This window comes from Erinaceus europaeus, chromosome 8 (genome assembly GCF_950295315.1).
Source record: "Erinaceus europaeus chromosome 8, mEriEur2.1, whole genome shotgun sequence".
Taxonomy (NCBI): domain Eukaryota; kingdom Metazoa; phylum Chordata; class Mammalia; order Eulipotyphla; family Erinaceidae; genus Erinaceus; species Erinaceus europaeus.
In genome coordinates, this window is record NC_080169.1 from 58,693,947 (window position 1) to 58,713,444 (window position 19,498).

Genomic DNA, 19,498 nt, shown 5'->3' on the forward strand with positions numbered 1-19,498 from the left:
GAGGCAATCTAGAGCCATCCAAGCTGAAGACAGGACAGGTTTTTTACTCTGTTCTATTTTATTATCAATACAAGATAAATGCATACCCCTTCCCCCCTCTCCCACCCTCTGGTTAACCAGAATTAACTCTTAGTGTATTATCCATTGCTAGGGGACTAGGTGTCTTATTCACTGCTAAAATAACTTGTTTTCACTTTCCTACCACCCCTATCCATAATCTCCCTCCCCCCACACATAGCTAATTAAAAAATAAAAATAAATAACTCTTTCCTTTCACTGCTCTTTTATTACTGGTCTTTTTCTTATATTTTTCTTTTTTTCTCTCTCTTTTCTTCTTTTTCTCATTCTTGTCATCCTTTCTTACTTCCTCCTTGAGCTTTCTGAATTCACTGATACACGTTTGGAAATTATTTTGGGGAAGAAATCTGACTCAGAGTGGACTCCCTCTGTGTGTATCTCTGCTCTACTTCCCTTTCTCCTTTAGCTATCCCAAGAATATACAGTGGATAGTAGATTTGCATAACTGTCTATTCCTGCAATTCTTCTGTTCTTGTCTAGTCCTGAGGGTTTTTTTTTTCTTCTTCTTCTTCTTTCTTAACAATCAGCTGCCTCTGCTCAGGAGGCTTGAGGCAATCTGGGACAGGTTATTTTCCCTGCTCAATTTTATTACTAATATTATATAAAGGCATATCTCCCCCCCCTTTAGGTTGACCAGAATTAACTCTTAGGGTATCTTTCATTGCTAGGGTAGTGGGCATCTTATCCACTGTGAGAGGAACTTGTCTCATTACTCCTACCTCTTCTACAGACTGCACCCTTCTCCCTCCTCCTAGCTAATTAAAAAAATAAAATAAAACTTCTCCAATCAAACTCTAAAAGCCAGAAGAGAATGGCAAGATATCGAGCCCTGAGTGAAAAAGGGTTTCAACCAAGGATAATATATCCTGCTAGACTTTCATTCAAACTAGATGGAGGGATCAAAACCTTCTTAGACAAACAACAGTTAAAGGAGGCAACCATCACCAAACCAGCCCTGAAAGAGGTTCTAAAAGACCTCTTATAAACAAGATCATCACTATAATACTTGCAATATATCACAACAAACAAAAATTTGTTGAACAATGGCACTATAATACACTAAATCCATAACATCAATAAATGTCAATGGCTTAAACTCACTCATCAAAAGGCACAGAGTCAGGAGATGGATCAGAATTCATAACCCAACCATATGCTGCTTGCAAGAATCCCACTTGACCCAACAAGATAAACACAGACTTAAAGTGAAAGGATGGAAAACTATCATACATGCTAACAGACAACAAAAAAAAGTCAGGAACAGCCATTCTCATCTCAGACAATATAGATTTTAAATTAAATAAAGTAATAAAAGATAGGCAAGGACATTACATAATGATTAGAGGATCAATCAGCCAAGAAAACCTAACTATTATTAACATCTATGCATCCAATGAGGGACCATCTAAATACATCAAGCACCTACTGAAAGAATTTCAAAAATACATCAATAGTAATACAATAATACTGGGAAACTTTAATACCTCACTCTCAAACTTAGAGAGATCAACAAAGCAGAGAATCAACAAACATACAAGAGAATTGAATGAAGAAATTGACAGACTAGATCTCTTGGACATTTTCAGAGCTCTTCACCCCAAAAAACACCTTCTTTTCAAAACCACATAACACATACTAAAGGATAGACCACATGTTAGGCCACAAAGACATCATCAATAAATTGAAGAGCACTGAAATAATCCCAAGTTTCTTCTCAGACCACAGTGGAGTAAAACTAACATTTAACAATAAACAGAAAATTATTAAAAGCCACAGAATTTGGAAACTAAACAACATACTCCTTAAAAACCACTGGGTCAGAGAGTCACTCAAGCAGGAAATTCAAATGTTCCTGGAAACTAATGAAAATGAAGACACAACCTATAAAAATATTTGGGACACAGCTAAAGCAGTACTGAGAGGGAAACTTATAGCCATACAATCACATATTAAACACCAAGAAGAAGCTCAAATGAACGACCGTACTACACACCTCAAGGACTTAGAGGAAGAGGAACAAAGGAACCCTAAAGCAACCAGAAGGACAGAAATCACTAAAGTTAGAGCAGAAATAAACAACATCGAAAATAAAAGAACCACACAAAAGATCAATGAAGCCAAATGTTGGTTCTTAGAAGGATTAAACAAAATTGACACACCCCTAGCCAGACTCACCAAACAAAAAAGAGAGAAGACTCAAATTAATAGAATAGTAAACGGTGCAGGAGATATCACAACTGACACCACAGAAATCCATAGAATCATGCAAAACTTCTATGAAGAACTATACGCCACCAAGCTAGAGAATCTGGAAGAAATGGAACAATTCCTAGAAGCATATGCCCTTCCAAAACTTAACCAAAAAGAACTAAAAAACCTAACTGCAACAATCACAGACAAAGAAATCGCAACCTTTATTAAGAATCTCCCAAACAACAAAAGCCCTGGACCAGATGGCTTTACAAACGAATTCTACAATATTTCCCAGAAAGAGTTAGCACCCATACTTCTTAAGCTTTTCCGTAAGATTGATGAAACAGGAATACTCCCTTCCACCTTCTATGAAGCCAACATCACTCTGATACCAAAAGCAGATAGAGACACAACAAAAAAGGAAAACTACAGACCAATATATCTGATGAACATAGATACCAAAATATTAAACAAGATCTTGGCCAACCGGATACAGCAGCACACATCAAAAAGATTGTTCTTCATGACCAAGTGGGATTCATCCCAGGAACGCAACGCTGGTTCAGCATTCGTAAGTCAATCAATGTCATTCACCAGATCAATAAAAGAAAAGCCAAAAACCACATGATTATCTCAATAGAACACCCATTCATGCACAAAACTCTACAAAAAATGGGAATAGATGGGAAATTCCTCAAGATAGTGGAGTCTACATATAGCAAACCTACTGCCAATATCATACTCAATGGACAAAAGCTGAAAGCCTTCCCTCTCAGATCAGAGACTAGACAGGGCTGTCCACTATCACCATTACTCTTCAACATAGTACTAGAAGTTCTTGCCATAGCAATCAGGCAAGAGAAAGCAATCAAAGGGATACAGATTGGAAGGGAAGAAGTCAATCTCTCACTATTTGCAGATGATATGATAGGATACATAGAAAAACCTAAAGAATCCAGCAGAAAAATACTGGAAGTGATTAGGCAATATAGCAAGGTGTCAGGCTACAAAATCAATGCACAAAAATCAGTGGCATTTCTTTATGCAAACACTAAATCTGAAGAAGAAGACATCCAGAAATCACTCCCATTTACTGTTTCAGCAAAATCAATCAAATACCTAGGAATCAAGTTGACCAAAGAAGTGAAAGACTTGTATGCTGAAAACTATGAGTCACTATTCAAGGAAATAGAAACTGATACCAAGAAATGGAAAGATATCCCATGCTCATGGATTGGAAGAATAAATATCATCAAAATGAATATTCTCCCCAGAGCCATATACAAATTTAATGCAATACCCATCATAGTTCCACCAAGATTCTTTAAGAGAATAGAACAAACACTACAATCATTTATCTGGAACCTGAAAACACCTAGAATTGCCAAAATCATCTTAAGGAAAAGAAACAGAAATGGAGGCATCACACTCCCAGATCTCAAACTATATTATAAAGCCATCATCATCAAAACAGCATGTACTAGAACAAAAATAGGCACACAGACCAGTGGAACAGAATTGAAAGCCCAGGAATAAATCCTCACACCTATGGACATCTAATCTTTGATAAGGGGGCCCTAAGAATTAAATGGAAGAAGAAGGCTCTCTTCAATAAATGGTTCTGGGAAAACTGGGTTGTAACATGCAGAAGAATGAAATTGAACCACTTTATCTCACCAGAAACAAAAATCAACTACAAATGGATCAAAGACCTGGATGTTAGACCAGAAACAATCAAATACTTAAAGGAAAACATTGGTAAAACAGTTTCCCACCTACACCTCAAGGACATCTTTGATGAATCAAACCCAATTGCAAGAAAGACTAAAGCAGAAACAAACCAATGGGACTACATCAAAATGAAAAGCTTCTGCACATCCAAAGAAACTAGCACACAAACAAAGAGACCCCTCAGAGAATGGGAGAAGATCTTCACATGCCATACATCAGACAAGAAACTAATCACCAAAATATTAAAGAGCTCAGCAAACTTAGCACCAAAACAGCAAATGACCCCATCCAAAAATGGGCAGAGGATATGAACAAAACACTGACCTCAGAGGAGATCCAAAAGGCTAAGAAACATATGAACAACGGCTCTAGGTCACTGATCGTCAGAGAAATGCAAATTAAGACAACACTAAGATACCACCTCACTCCTGTAAGAATGGCATACATCAAAAAGGACAACAGCAACAAATGCTGGAGAGGATGTGGGGACAGATCAACCCTTTTATATTGCTGTTGGGAATGTAAATTGGTACAGCTTCTGTGGAGAGCAGTCAGGAAAACTCTCAGGAGGCTAGACATGGACCTTCCATATGATCCAGTAATTCCTCTCCCCAAGGAGTATACCCCAAGGACGCCATAACACCCAACCAAAAAGAGGTGTGTACTCCTATGTTCATAGCAGCACAATTCATAATAGCTAAAACCTGGAAGCAACCCAGGTGCCCAACAACAGATGAGTGGCTGAGAAAGCTGTGGTATATATACACAATGGAATACTATACAGCTATCAAGAATAATGAACCCAGCTTCTCTGACCCATCTTGGACAGAGCTAGAAGGAATTATGTTAAGTGAGCTAAGTCAGAAAGATAAAGATGAGTATGGGATGATCTTATTCATCAACAGATGTTGAGAAAGAAGATCTGAAAGAGAAACTAAAAGCAGGATCAGACCAAATTGTAAGTAGGGCACCAAAGTAAAAGCCCTGTGGTGAGGAGTAGACATGCAGTGTCCTGGGCCAGTGGGTGGTGGGAGTGGGTGGGTGGGATGGGACACAGTCTTTTGGTGGTGGGAATGGTATTTATGTACACTCCTAGTAAAGTGTAGTCATATAAATCACTAGTTAATTAATATGAGAGGGGGGAAAAATTGTATGTCTTGAAGTTTTTAAAACATAGACTGAGTCTTTTTAATATATAGGCTGTGTATTTGATATGCGATTCCCTCAAAAACCTAGACCAAGTAGATCAGAAGCAACCAATGGCACGGCTACATACAAGATACTGGGTACTATACAACAAACCCTAACAAAAGGACTTTTCAAAGTTAACCCAATTACCAATTAATGTGATGATAACTTTAACTATCGATTGTCTTTTTGAACCCTAAGACAGCAGGAACCTCACGTCTCCACTATAAAGCCTATATTTCCCCCAGTCCTGGAACCTTAGGATAGGGCCCACTTTCCCGTATGCCTCTCCCAATCCATATCAAATAATATTGCATCTGCTGATCACAACCTAATCAATGCAACGATTGCCACCTTAACATGTTTCAGCTCAGACTGTGTCCAGAGACTTCACGAGTGGAATGACAACCCTTCAGCTTCATTACACGGGTGAGACCTTTACTTTCATAGTATTCTCTAATTCCATGCCAGGTGGTTCACTTTCTAACAAAGTCCCAAAAGCTAGATATAGACCATGTTCTGTGAGAGAGAGCATATGTTCACACGTATCCGTAAACTACTGCAAAATATATACCTGAAAGCAGAAGTACACTAGAGTTTGCAGTGAGTACCCCCCTAACACTTCCTCTCCACTATTCCAAGCTTTAGGTCCGTGATGGTTCAACAATTTGTTTGGCTTTGTATGTTAACTCTCTTTTCAGTCACCAGGTTCCAGATGCCATCAGGATGCCAGCCAGGCTTCCCTGGACTGAAGACCCCACCAATGTGTCCTGGAGCTCTGCTTCCCCAGAGACCCACCCTACTAAGGAAAGAGAGAGGCAGACTGGGAGTATGGATCCACCAGTCAATGTCCATGTTCAGCGGGGAAGCAATTACAGAAGCCAGACCTTCTACCTTCTGCAACCCACAATGACCCTGGGTCCATGCTCCCAGAGGGATAGAGAATAGGAAAGCTATCAGGGGAGGGGGTGGGATATGGAGATTGGGTGGTGGGAATTGTGTGGAGTTGTACCCCTCCTACCCTATGGTTTTGTTAATTTATCCTTTCTTAAAAAATAAATTTAAAATAAATAAATAAATAAATAAGATGTTTGTTCATGTACCTCTTTGGCATTTAATCAGATGTATGATTTAAAATAAGAATACATATCAACTAAATAAAAACAACTGAGCCCAGGGATACTTCTTATCTATTGCTTGTATAAAAATCCTCCAAATTTCCTTCACCTCTAATGTTTCAATGAATGTCAATAATCTTTCAGAAAGACATGTTCCATGATTTTGAAATATCATACTGTTACGAATATGCACATTTAAATCAGTATCATCTTATTTAAGCTTCCAAAGAGAATAAGTTAGATATATGGTACAGATTAATATAGTTATGACTATTATTAATATTTAATTATCAGATTATATTTAATGAGATCTTTACTATAGACTTTACATAGGCTGAGTACACTGTAGCAAATCATTCAAATTTAAATTTGAGTTATTTTACATTACATTAAATACCAACTCAAATATGTTATAATGCTAAAAGATATTTCTTACACTATTCGTAGTATTTGCTAAAACAATTTACTTAGAGAATCATAAAAACTGAATTAATTTATAAACTGTTTTCTTAGTGAATACCTCAATTACTGTAATTGATTTATATCATTAAAATTTATTGGTAAAATAATATAATGTAACACAAGGAACCAGCAGTGCTTACACATATAACATGGTGTGTTTGTCATACAGATTTTAAAAGTCATTATACCAGAGTTATGATAGGATGTGGATACATAGTAAATTTATTTTTTAATTACATTATTTTACCATTAAGATTATGCAATATTCTCTGTAATTTTATATTTCATTTTCTTTAATCTATCCTTGATTATGATTTAAAGTATCATAAACTATCTCAAATCAATTATTCACATTCTAATTAGGATGAAAAGCACTATACTCCTTTTTATATCAAGTCTCCAAAAAAGAAGAAAGGTTTATTAGATAAGACAGTTTCATATTTTCACTTTAAAGAAATTAAATAAATTTTACTTTAAGATTTTTAGTTTATTTATGTGAAAAATGTTTGAGATAAAATGCTTTATTCTAAAGTATGCCATTAACTATTTACTACAAGCATTTCATATGAATTCCATTATTAAATGTTTCCCAAATGAAATTATTTGAAATAAAAATTTACAGAAATATAACCATTCCCTTTTATATCACCAGCTTAATGTCACATGTTCAGATTCTACAGAGACATCACTTAATTATATAAATGTATATAAATACTTTAAACCTGTATCTGAAAACTGCATCTATTATATAGTAAAATGTGAATTTTACATAATCCAGATGTATCTATATCAAAACTAAAGAAGAAGAAACATGTTACATCAAAAAGGAATGGTGGCTCTTCTTTCTATAGCAAAGCTATAAAATAGTCTTATTCATTAATTTTGTCATGTACTACTTTTAAATTCTCTGTTAAAAGATATGTTAAAATATAAAGAAAATAGACTTTTTAAATCCAGAATGAATTATATCAACAAATGTTATCATAATCCATAGTCCCCAATAACTCACTGAGTAGAACTAATAAGTCATTGCTGCAGTAGGTAATTTGAGACCATTGTTGGTCACAAAATGTGTGTGTGTGTCAGGGGTGAGTTAGGGGGCATAGTATAGATAGCTATGTAAAAAAGAATAAGCAACTATATTTAAAAATCAGTAAACTATGTCAATCAGAAACCATGTTTGCTTAACATAAACACAATTTTTAGTTTCACACTTCACAATTCAGTAATAAAGAAAGTAAACATATACCCAAGTGAGCAGGGAAATTTTTAGGGGCACTAAGTTAGGAAGAGGGCTGTAGTCAGAAGGAACTTTTAATTTTAGGGAGAAAATCTAAGAATTATGTGATGGGAAAGCAATTTTGATTGGGCCCAAGAAACTACCTATGACAGAAAATGAATGAATAAACATCAACTTTTTAACTCAACTAAGACTGTTAAAACACTGATTGGAGGGAGGGTAGCATGAAGGTTATACAAACAGACTCTCATGCTTGAGGCTCCAAAGTCCTAGGTTCATTCCACCACACTGCCATAACCAAAGCTAAGCATTGCTTTGGGGGAAGAAAAAAAAAACACTAATAAAGTCAAACTCTATAGTAGAATTAGTATAATAAAATCTAGATGATGAGCTACATATAGAAATAAGTATTTAGGTATTTTTAAACCCTGCAAATATTTAAATTATCTTCAAATGCATAAATATCCTAGAGAATAAAGTGTAGTGTTTAATAAAAAGTTCATGAATTAAACTTTTAAGATAAACTAGGTCAGTAGCAAATGAGAACATTATCTTCTGAGTGTAAACAACTGGTCAGCCAGCAGAGCTATATGGATTATGGGATATATATATATTCACATGTCTAGTCCCAGTGGGGTCAATCAGGCTGATGGGGAGAGTGGACATAATGAAGCAGGAAGAACACTTTTTGTTTATTTGATTGAAATTCCTTCTTGAAATCTAGATTTTTGAAGTATTAACATATTCTAACTAAGTAGGGCTAAGTAATATAGGAGCTATATAGTAATCCTCCCTTATAATTTGAGTAATTATGATACATATTACAACACATTAATAGATTCTGATTTCCATAAGGAGAGAGATAGACTTGGTAGTCACAGAGCTTATCAAAGGACTGGAAAATAATACCAGTGAGAAAGGTGTACCATTCCATGTTTGAAATGAGTATAAAAAAAAAGAATTTGAAAGATCTAAGTTTGCTATAAAAAAGATCTTGGAAATGTGGGGTTGTTAAATACTTAAGGTGGTTTGTTGAGCCTATAGAAACTCCTGAGAATCTTGAAAAATAGGAAAGATTCAGACCAGCTTCTTGAAAGGACAAACTGTGGGCATACTGAACAAAAACTCTTCAAGATCCTTTTAACACTATAAGTTTAATTGTAAGTGCCAATGTAAATATATGCCATCTAATCATCTAATACTTCTAGTTCAGTACTATATTGTGGGGGGGGGGGCATAACATTGATCTACTTTTTGTAGTGCATGAAAGTATGTGAAACAATAGTTTGTCATAATTATAAATCCTATAGATATCTCTGTGCATTTGCACTTTTTGATTTTAGAGTTCTTGTAAGAAACAAGTATAATATTTAATCAAAGCTTTTTATAATATATTGCAGTCTTGAATAATGCATGTTAATGATGCAGCAAATCATGATGGAAAGTACTAAATAAGTAAGTTTTCCTCCTTACATTTTACTGACTTTAAAAGTTGGTATTTATATTCAAGTAAAAAATGTGGTTACGTTTAAACACTTATAGCTAGTTGAAATAATACAAAACTTAAAAGTATATCATTCTTACTGAATAGCATTCAATCCATTTTCAATGTTTCCTATAATGCACAATAGGATAACAAATACATAATATTACTTATCATGCCTTGAAGCATATATGAATCCTTAGAACGTTAATCAATAATAAAAGCCAAAAGGTGAATTTCAAAGTTATAGATATTGGACAACATAAATTTATAAAGATACTTGAATAAATCCATTAGTAAACTGAATACCTGACTGACTTAAAAAGCATCACTCATTCATTTTAATGTATATAGATACATTTTATCTGTAGTACTAGAAACTATCCAATTCAAAGTTCTACACAGAATGTTTTGAATTTCCTTAAAGAACCTGAAGAGTTAAGCATAAAATTTAATTTAATCAAGTTGCAACATCTAGTATCTTCCCTTTTTCAAGTCGACTGCTCTTAGAAGTTTTTCTTATAAACAGCAGTATTTTAAAACTACTCCCAACAGATGGCTTCACAAAGCATGATTATAAAGTGTCACTCAAACTTTCCACACTGCCCAAATCAGCAAATTCGTAAGTTGATATGGTATACAGGAACTACCTTCACAGTCCTGCAACTAACTGCATTCGGTAAATATTTGTATCCACAGCACTACAGATGCTAATAACTCTTGAAAATACACATGTAAACACAGCCCTTCACTGTGTAACAGTCTTTCAATAAATTATATAAACACACAACATGCCTGTAGATATTCACTACCCATTCATTGTACCACAATATAATATTGTTTGTATTGATTTCGAACGTGTGTGTGTGTGTGTGTGTGTGTGTGTGTGTGTGTGTGTGTGTGTGTGTGTGTGTGTGTGTGTGTGTGTGTGGTTTTCAAGTTACCAGAGAAGGAGATCCATTCTTGCAGAGGGGTCCTCTGAAGACTCCTTTAATGCCCCTGTAATGTCCATTGCTGAGATGCCGGGAACTGATGACCAGGTAACAAGCCATGTGGGTCAGGGCAGGAGGCGCAGTGTCTCAACTCCTCACCAGGTGACCAGCTGTAGAAATGCGGGCTGGTTTCTCAGCCACAGCAGTGACTGCCACCTCCTGAGTGGAAGCGTGCAGCAGCAGTAAGTAAGAGAGCAAGAGCGGCAGCCAAGCGTCCTTGCGCTTCCCTGGCCGCTGGGCTCTGGCTACCGGCAGCCGCTGGTCTGACCGCGGCAACGAAGGCGACAAAGGCAGCCCCAGAGCACCGAGCGGGACCTGGTGCGCCAGTCCACATGCTGCTCTGACGAGGTGGCTGCTCCACCGCGGGTCGGCGATATATCTATTTATTTTTTAAGGACAACTTCCTGAGTCCGGTAGAGAATCAGGAACTCCTCCGCCCCGTCCTCGCCACCCCCGCCACCCTACCACCCCAGCTCCCGCACTGGGGGTGCTCAGGCGCGGGTCCCCGGCTTCTGAGCGCGCGAGTCCGCAGAGCAGGCTGTGGGCTGCTGCACCCGGGATTCAGGAAGCAGCAGCCAGCGCGGGCAGAGTGGCAGGAGTCCTCGGGAGCGCCTAATCACTGCCCCCGCTGCAGTGACGGGGGAGGGGGCTGAGGAGACGAGGGATGGGCTAGGGCGAGGAAAGAGGCTTTCCTCAGTGACTCGTGAGTGGAAGCAGTTAGTGCCGCTGCTGCTTTGTGATCTTGGGCTCCAGGCGACTCGGGTGGTGAGGGGCGCTTTGGGCTGCGGAGCAAGGAGGTTCTGTGGGCTGAGGGATGCTCAGCTCCAGCATCTTGTCCTTAGCCGCTGCGACCCTAGTCCCTCTGCCTGGTAGTGTGGGGCAACTTTACACTGTGTTTGTGAGCGCAGGGCCTAGGGTGACTGTGGAGGGCAGCCGTGAAGATGCGTTGGAGGAGAGTTTCTTTTACTCCTTCCCTGCTTTTTGGTCTCAGCACCTCATCAGAGCTCTGGTTGAAGGCAGAGGCATTGCCCTAAGCAACAGCTCCCCAGTGGGTTGTAAAGATGAGCCAACACAAATAAGACAGATAAGATGCACTATATAGGTAGTGATGACGGAGGAAGTAAGTTTTAGATGGAACACCTGTATAAAGAAACGAAAGTAAAGACACACGTGTGTGTGTGTGTGTGTGTGTGTGTGTGTGTGTGTGCGCGCGCGCGCATACAGGCAATTAGATAGAGAATTGTGAAGACATTTGGCCTTTACAACCCCTGAGAATTAACCCTACGAAGCTTTTTGTTTATTTATTTATTTTTTCCTAAGGTGCATGGTATCATTTTCTCTACATAAAGTCACCAGAGAGCAGGGAGCAGGTTGCAATGAGACTAAAAGACCTCTGCTGAACTGTAGTCTGAAAAGAGAAGTAAGTCCCTTCAGGGACAGGAGGCAATGTGCCCTCATCTCCACTTGGGGGCTAACATAATAGAGCTTGTTGATCCTATCAGTCCACACCTCTGTGGTGTATTGGGGAGTGGCCTCTAGTTCCTCCCCGTTTTCTCCACTTCTGTCTCGCACAATTTCATTTTTATATTCTGGTTGACATTGAAGATCTCTCACAAATGATAGATGGAGATAAAAAAAAAAAAACCAGGTAACTTCTTTCCCTTACAAAGCTCATAAAAACACTTGAAAGAAGAACAAGGAAATTTATTTACTATAACTTTTGAAACTAATCAATAAAGATTTCTTTTGTTTACAATACAAGAGTTTATATCCTCAGTATTCTATTTAAGAAATGCATACTTTTATTTTATACTTTATAGTTTTTAATTTCTCATTTCCCAAGGATTTTAAATGTTCATATATTAGAAACTTCTTTTTCAAAGAAACTGTTTTTTCAATATATATATATATATATATATATATATATATATATATATATATATATATATGGAGGAGAGGAAGAGAGAGAGGGACATAGAGAAGGAGAAAGAGAAACACCTGCATTACTTCTCCACCTCGTGAGGAGATTCCCTCCTGCCAGTAGAGACAAGGGTCTTGAACCTGGGTCCTTGTGCATGCTATGTAAACATGACAGCTTATGCTGCTACTTAACCCTTATAAATATATTCTCATATATAAGATTAAAATATTAATTTTTACACTCATAATTAACCATTATTGAAATTGAGATGCAATACAAATATCAGTAGGAATTGTCAAGCTATTTTGTAACTAACTTGTAGATAAGAACTTTTGACTTAAAAAAATAGAGAGTGGGGAGTCGGTCGGTAGCTCAGCGGGTTAACCGCACCTGGCACAAAGCACAAGGACCTGCATAAGGATCCCCATTCCAGCCCCTGGCTCCCCACCTGCAGGGGAGTCACTTCACAGGCGATGAAGCAGGTCTGCAGGTGTCTGTCTTTCTCTCCCCCTCTCTGTCTTCCCCTTATCTCTCCATTTCTCTCTGTCCTATCCAACAACAACATCAACAACAACAGAAATAATAACTATAACAACAATAAAAAACAAGGGCAACAAAAGGGAAAATAAATATAAAAAAGTAGAGAGTGTGCTGGGGAGATAGCATGTTATGCAAAAAAAAAAAAAGTTTTCATGTCTATGGTTCTGAGGCTCCAGGTTCAATCTCTAGTTCCACCATAAACCAGAGCTGAGCAGTATTTTAGTGTCTCTCACCCTCTTCCTCCCCATCCCCTCCTCTTCTCAATCTTCTTCTTTTCCTCCTCTCCTCTTTCCACCTCTCTCCCTCTATATCTTTTTCATTTAAACCAATAAAATACTTTTTAAAACAGAAGAAAGTAGATGTACCACACCCACCTTTTTCTTTCTAGAAAGACATGACTTGTTAAACAGTGCTGTGCTTTTTCAGTTTAAACCTATGGATTCTTTCATGAAGCTAAAAGTAAGTAAAATTACTCATATGCAAATTGTAGATATAGTCTATATAGTATACAATAAATACAACAATGTAAAGAGTGATTTTTTTAAAAGGTGGAAAATGTCAAAAATATTAAAATGTTTTTATTGATGTACAATTAACACACAGTGTTGTATTAGTTTTGGTTGTACAACATAATGATTAAATATGTGTATACATTGCAAAATAACAAGCACAATAAATCTAGTTAACATCCACGATCCCATTACTGAAAGAGATACTTTATTTCCAACTACAGTAATTAAAACTTTTCAGAGAAAATGAAAAGTAACACCTATTAAGCTAGTTCTAGGTAAGTCAAATCTGTTACAACAAATACTACGAAAAGCAAGTATCATGTACAATTTCACAAGTTCCATTTATTTAAAGTAATGTTTAATCTGAAAAGTTTTCATTTAATAGAATGTAATGTGAATGGCAAAGGGCATGGATTTCAACCTATAATAAATTTCATAGTTCTGCTTCCAGATTCATGGCTGTGTCACAGAGGATATACATAGTATTCCTCACTTCCATTCTATCATCACTTTTTGCTTGGTCAATTACAATATTCTTCTTCTAATTCCCCTGCCTCCATATACAATTTATTCTCTTTATTTTCTATTCTCCTATTCTCTTCTTCCCCCCCCCCCCATCCCGGGTTTTACATTCTAGAAATGAGAGTTTCAGACAGAAAGAGAGGAAAAGGAGAAAAAGCTTCAGCCAATGCAGTAGGTGGTCAGGTTTAAATCTGAATACTCAGCATGGCAAAGCAGGCTCACTATCCAGGTGAATTATTTCATTTAACCTCTATTTTTTTTTTTTGTCTCCAGGGTTATTGCTGGGGGCTCAGTGACTGCACTACGAATCCATTGCACCTGGAGGCCATTTTTTCTACTTTGTTGCCCTTGTTGTTACCCTTGTTATTGTTATTATTATTGTTGTTGTCATTGCTGTTGTTGTTGTTGGTTAGGATAGAAAGAAATCGAGAGAGGTAAGGAAATAGAGAGGGAAAGAGAAAGAAAGACACCTGCAGACCTGCTTCACTGCCCGTGAGGCGACCTCCCTACAGGTGGAGAGCTGGGGACTTGAACTGGGATCCTTAGGCCAATCCTTGCTCTTTATGCTATGTGTGCTTAATTAATCTCTATTCTTACCATGTGTTCTTAATCTCTATTCTTACATAGTGATGGTTTTAAAATAAGATAATATATTAATACCTCCCTAGCAAACCATTCAATTATTTTATACACTCAGAATTTAAGCTACAGCTATTTAAAAAAAAAACAGCTTATTCATCCTTACTTGTCATCTTTATTACATTCTCACTCTGATTTTATTTTATTTTATTTTATTTTTATTTATTGGGTGGTTAATGGTTTACCCTATAGTCACATAGGCACAACCTCTTATCTCCCCTTGATTGGTATCTAGGAGCCATAATAAGATCCTAATTTCTTCATCCCGTCCATTCTTCAAGCACATTCAGTTTGTCTCTCTACTGGAGGCTTTTTAATTCTGCTGTTCATTTATACTATTTTTTTTTCAGAGCTTGGTAAGAAAAATATCTTTTTCTTTATTAGGTCATATTTAAAGTTTTCTTTAGAAAGTTCCTTCCTGATCAGCAAAGTGCATGGAGCTATGTGATATCTTTCTACTCAGGAATGTATTTGATTGTTTATTGAAGCATAGTCTCACACAGATATCATTCCACTGCTCCTGGGCCATTTTTCCTTTTCATTCTTTGTCTTCTGAGAGATTCCATGTCTAGCTATACCATCGGTGGGGGATCCTCACCTCCCAGCTTCAGGACCATGATGCTCCTATGTGGTATCTTAACACAAATCTGGAGCTTCCAGCCTGGTAATTTGTGTGCCCTACCTGATAAACTATCTCTTGGTCACTCTTTTTTAAAGTAAGCTAATAGGCTTACCACTTCCTTGAGAGCTTGTTTGAAGGTTCTAGCAGGGGAGCGCAGCTACTGGTATACCCTCAACTGAAGACCAGTCTGTCTCTATTCAGGGAAGTTCGTCCTCTTCAACCCAGCAGGCAGCTTCTGGAGGGACGCACATGGAGCAGTGAGGGAGGAAGGGGACATCTGTCTAGCCAGCCAGATCAGCTGAATCAACCCTGGCAATCAATGGAGTGACAGCTGTCCCAGCCAGGTCACCTCCGCATCCAGCTTACCACTTCCTAACAGTGTCTTCTACAAACAGATTTAAAATTTTTTTAACATACCTTTTTTTTTTTCTTTATGCTATGCTGTACCTAAAAGTCACCACTAAGACTAAATTGACCTGCACATGTTTTTATGCTATCTTTTAGAAGTTTTCTGGCTTTACTTTAAATTTAGATTCCATGAGACATTTTGAATTAATTTTTTTTGTGGAAGGTATAAATTATGTATATTGTAATATATATTACATATGATGCATTTTGATAACAAGTTGTTTTAAGCATCGCATATTGAAAAATAATTGTTTTTTTAATCTATTGAATTACGTGGTTTATTACCAAAGATTAGTTGACTGCATTGTGTGGATCACTTTCTGATATGTCCTGTTGATTTGTTTGTCTCTTCAACAATACCAACTTATTTTACTTCAGGAAGAATCTATATTTAGCACTTTCTTTTATTTTCCAAATGCAGTTTCAGAGAATTACCTCAACACTTCATGCATGTTCAATGCCAGTGAGCAACCTCCTGTGCCCAATTCCTAAACTTTTTCTTCTGGGGAAAGAATGGGAAATAACAAGGAAAGAGGGGAGACAAAGAGAGAAGAGAAATCAAAACTTAGCATCAAAGCAATTACAGAAGCTAGACATCCCACCTTCTGCACCCCATAAAGATCTCTGGTCCATAATCCCAGACAGATAAAGGATATGGAACTTTCCAATGGAGGAAGTGGATCATAGAACTCTGGTGGTTGAAACTATATGGAATTTATACCCCTGTTATTGTATAATCTTGTTATTTATTATTGAATCACTAATAATCACCACCCACCCCTATCAATGGTGTTCCCTCATGGTGTCAGGTCTCAAACCCAAGATCTCTTGAATTTTAAGATATCTGTTCTATGAGTCAGCCCTACTTTAGCACCTTAAACTATTTGATATTTAAATACTTTTTTTTCCTTTACACTTATGTGTTGACTCTTTCTTTTTAAATTTAATTTAATTTTTTACCAGACAGTGTAATTGACTGTTTCTTTTTTGAATAACAATTTTGAAAGCAAAGAATCCCTTTATTTTTCCCCCTTTTATATCCTAATATCTAAGGTAATACTAAACCAATGTTGAGGTTCTTAATTTTTCCTTGAGATGTAAACAAGTATTTTTACTTAATTCATTAAGTCCAGGTAAATTACTTCTGCTCGACTTGAGTGCATGAGAATTTCCAAAATTTACATTGCAATATTTTAGGTTACTTTAGATCTGCAACCTAAAATTTAACCATTAATGACCATATTTCACTAATGCTTCTATATAAATTAAAATAATTGCAAATTTATTGACATTTATTCAAACTTTTTAGTTTCTTTTTTTCAAATTGTATGCTTTATATCTTGATTCTTGAAAAGTGATTTTTTTCCCCGGGACACTACTGAAATTCTGTTTATGGTGGTGCCAGAGATTGAACCTGGAATGTCTGAGTCTCAATCTTGAAAGTCTGTTGTAGAAACTGCTATGCTATTTTCCCAGCCTTGAGTGACAAATTATTATTATTATTATTAGGAGTAGTAGTAGTATTAACTATGTCCTCAATTAAACTGAAGTCTACAATTGTATTTTTAGAGATTTGGTAGTCTTCAGTGCATGATAATAATAGGGATTTTGCTTTATTTTAAACTATTATTTATTTAAAACTTTATTTAAAACTTTGATAGAACCTATCAAAGTAAAAGTTTGGTTAACTGACTCAGACTTTAATAATGAAGAACCTAGAGAGGCTGCCTAAAGGACCAGGTTGATAAGGTGAACCTGTGAATTCTGTTGGTACAGAAAATACTAGGGATCATAGAAAGCATCTCGTGTATAGTTACTATAAATTTTCATCTAAATCTTTGATCCATTTAAGTTTACTTTTGCTAGAGACTTAATCTCAAGTAAGATGTTGCATTATCCTCCTAGTATTTTAAAATAGATTGTAACTCTACATTTAATATAAAATAGTCTAGTGTTTACATATCACAACAATCCAATATTTTAATAACATAAGAGTTTTCAGAAGTACTTCACCAAAGAATATTTTGAAATAGTAAATAAACATATGAAACAATGCTCAATATAATAATTTATCAAAGTAATGTAAATCAAGGCATCAATAATGTAATACCATGTAACTTTATAGAATATCTAAATTTTTAAATTTAAAGCACATAAATGATAATAACAATCTATAACTCTCTTAAATTTCTGATGAGTGGTAGCTTTAGGTAATAAAATTCATTTGGAAAACTTTCTTTTATTTATTTATTTTTTATTTCTTCCCTCCAGGGTTATCACCGGGGCTGGGTGACTGCACTGCAAATCCACTACTCCTGGAGGATATTACCCTTTTTGTTGCCCTTGTTGTTTATCGTTGTTATTAAAATTGTTCTTATTGCTGTTTTTGTTGTTGAATGGGACAGAGAGATATTGAGAGAGGAAGAGAAGATAGAGAGAGGGCGAAAAGATAGACACCTGCAGGCCTGCTTCACTGCTTGTGAAGCAACCTCCCTGCAGTTGGGGAACTGGGGCCTGGAACCAGGATTCTTAACACCTATCCTTGAGCTTTGCACAATGGGCGCTTAACCCACTATGCTACGTACACCTCCTGGCCCTCTGTAAAACTTCCAATATTTATTAAATCTAAACATATTTCTACGAATCAGATTTATTATTGCTAAAACACCAAACAGAAATTAACATTCTGTTCACTGAAGATACAAAAACATATATGATACTTTACTCCAAATAATCAAAAATTGGAGTTATGTGTGTCTTTCACCAAGAAGTGTATAAAAAAGATACTGGATGCTAATTAAATGGAATATTAATCAGGAATACTAAAGGAAATATAGCAACTATAAGTAATGATATTATTGTCACAGTCATAAAAATGAACATAAGGACTAAAACATAAATGACTAGGGATTATGATTTCATTGGTACTAAATGATTTCATGAATAGTAGGAGGAGACAAAACTAATCTTTGATTAATGTAGTTAAAATAATCATTATCTTTTGAGTCGTATATCTGACCAAGAAAGAATATGAGAGAAAAAGGAAGAATATGAGAGAATCTTCTTAAGTGTTGCTAATATTCTGTATTTTGATCTGAGTTATAGTTATGTATGTATATGTCTGTGTTATGTATATGTAGAATTATTTGAATTGAATACTAAAAATTCATTGAGAACCAGAAACATCTACCAGAATGTCTGAAATTCATGATCCACAGCTGTTAGTACAGGCTAAAAAAATAGGAGAATCTTAGCAATGTAGAATACACAGAAGAATATAATATATGCTGAAGATGTTAAGGTGGTAACAACAACAAAACCAACCAACCAAACAACAACAACAACAAAGAAATACATCATGAGTGGTTTTATTTATTTAAAAAAATCAAAAACTGGCAAAAAAAAATGTGGTGTTGGAAATCAGGTTAGTGTCTGCTTTTGTGAGACTGGGGGGGTAAACAGAGAGGAAAGAAGATTCACTGTAGAAATCTAATTTCCTTGTGTTACAAAATCATATTTTAAAGTACATTTTAAGAACTTGCAAAATATTTTTTTAACAGATGAAGCAGTACAACTCTGGAAAATTTCAAAATATTCTTCAAATCACATGTGTTGGAAAAATCCCAATGCGAGGCATTTGTCTTGTTTACTATTTTTTCCTCATGACCAATACAGATTATTTATAATCTCCAGTCACAAGTAAAGAAATGGAAATTCAGTGCACTGGTTGCCTGATAAAAATAAGAAAATAAGTTTAATGACTCAAGGACTTTCTGGTCATTATGCATACTAATATTTAATAACCGTGTCATGGCCTCCAGTGCCTCAGGAATGGTTCTGGTTCTCTTT

At 36.2% G+C, this 19,498-nt stretch overlaps 1 protein-coding gene across 1 annotated transcript in view; it reads right to left on the reverse strand.

Annotated features, from left to right (window-relative positions):
• Window positions 1–10,633, reverse strand: part of ZNF804B (zinc finger protein 804B) — a 606,727-nt gene extending 596,094 nt beyond the window's left edge. Inside the window, exon 1 of the mRNA XM_060195708.1 lies at window positions 10,438–10,633. Coding sequence (XP_060051691.1) covers window positions 10,438–10,545 — 108 coding nt within the window. The 5' untranslated portion in view covers window positions 10,546–10,633. The remainder of the gene's footprint in view (window positions 1–10,437) is intronic.
• Between the last annotated feature and the right edge of the window lie 8,865 nt (window positions 10,634–19,498).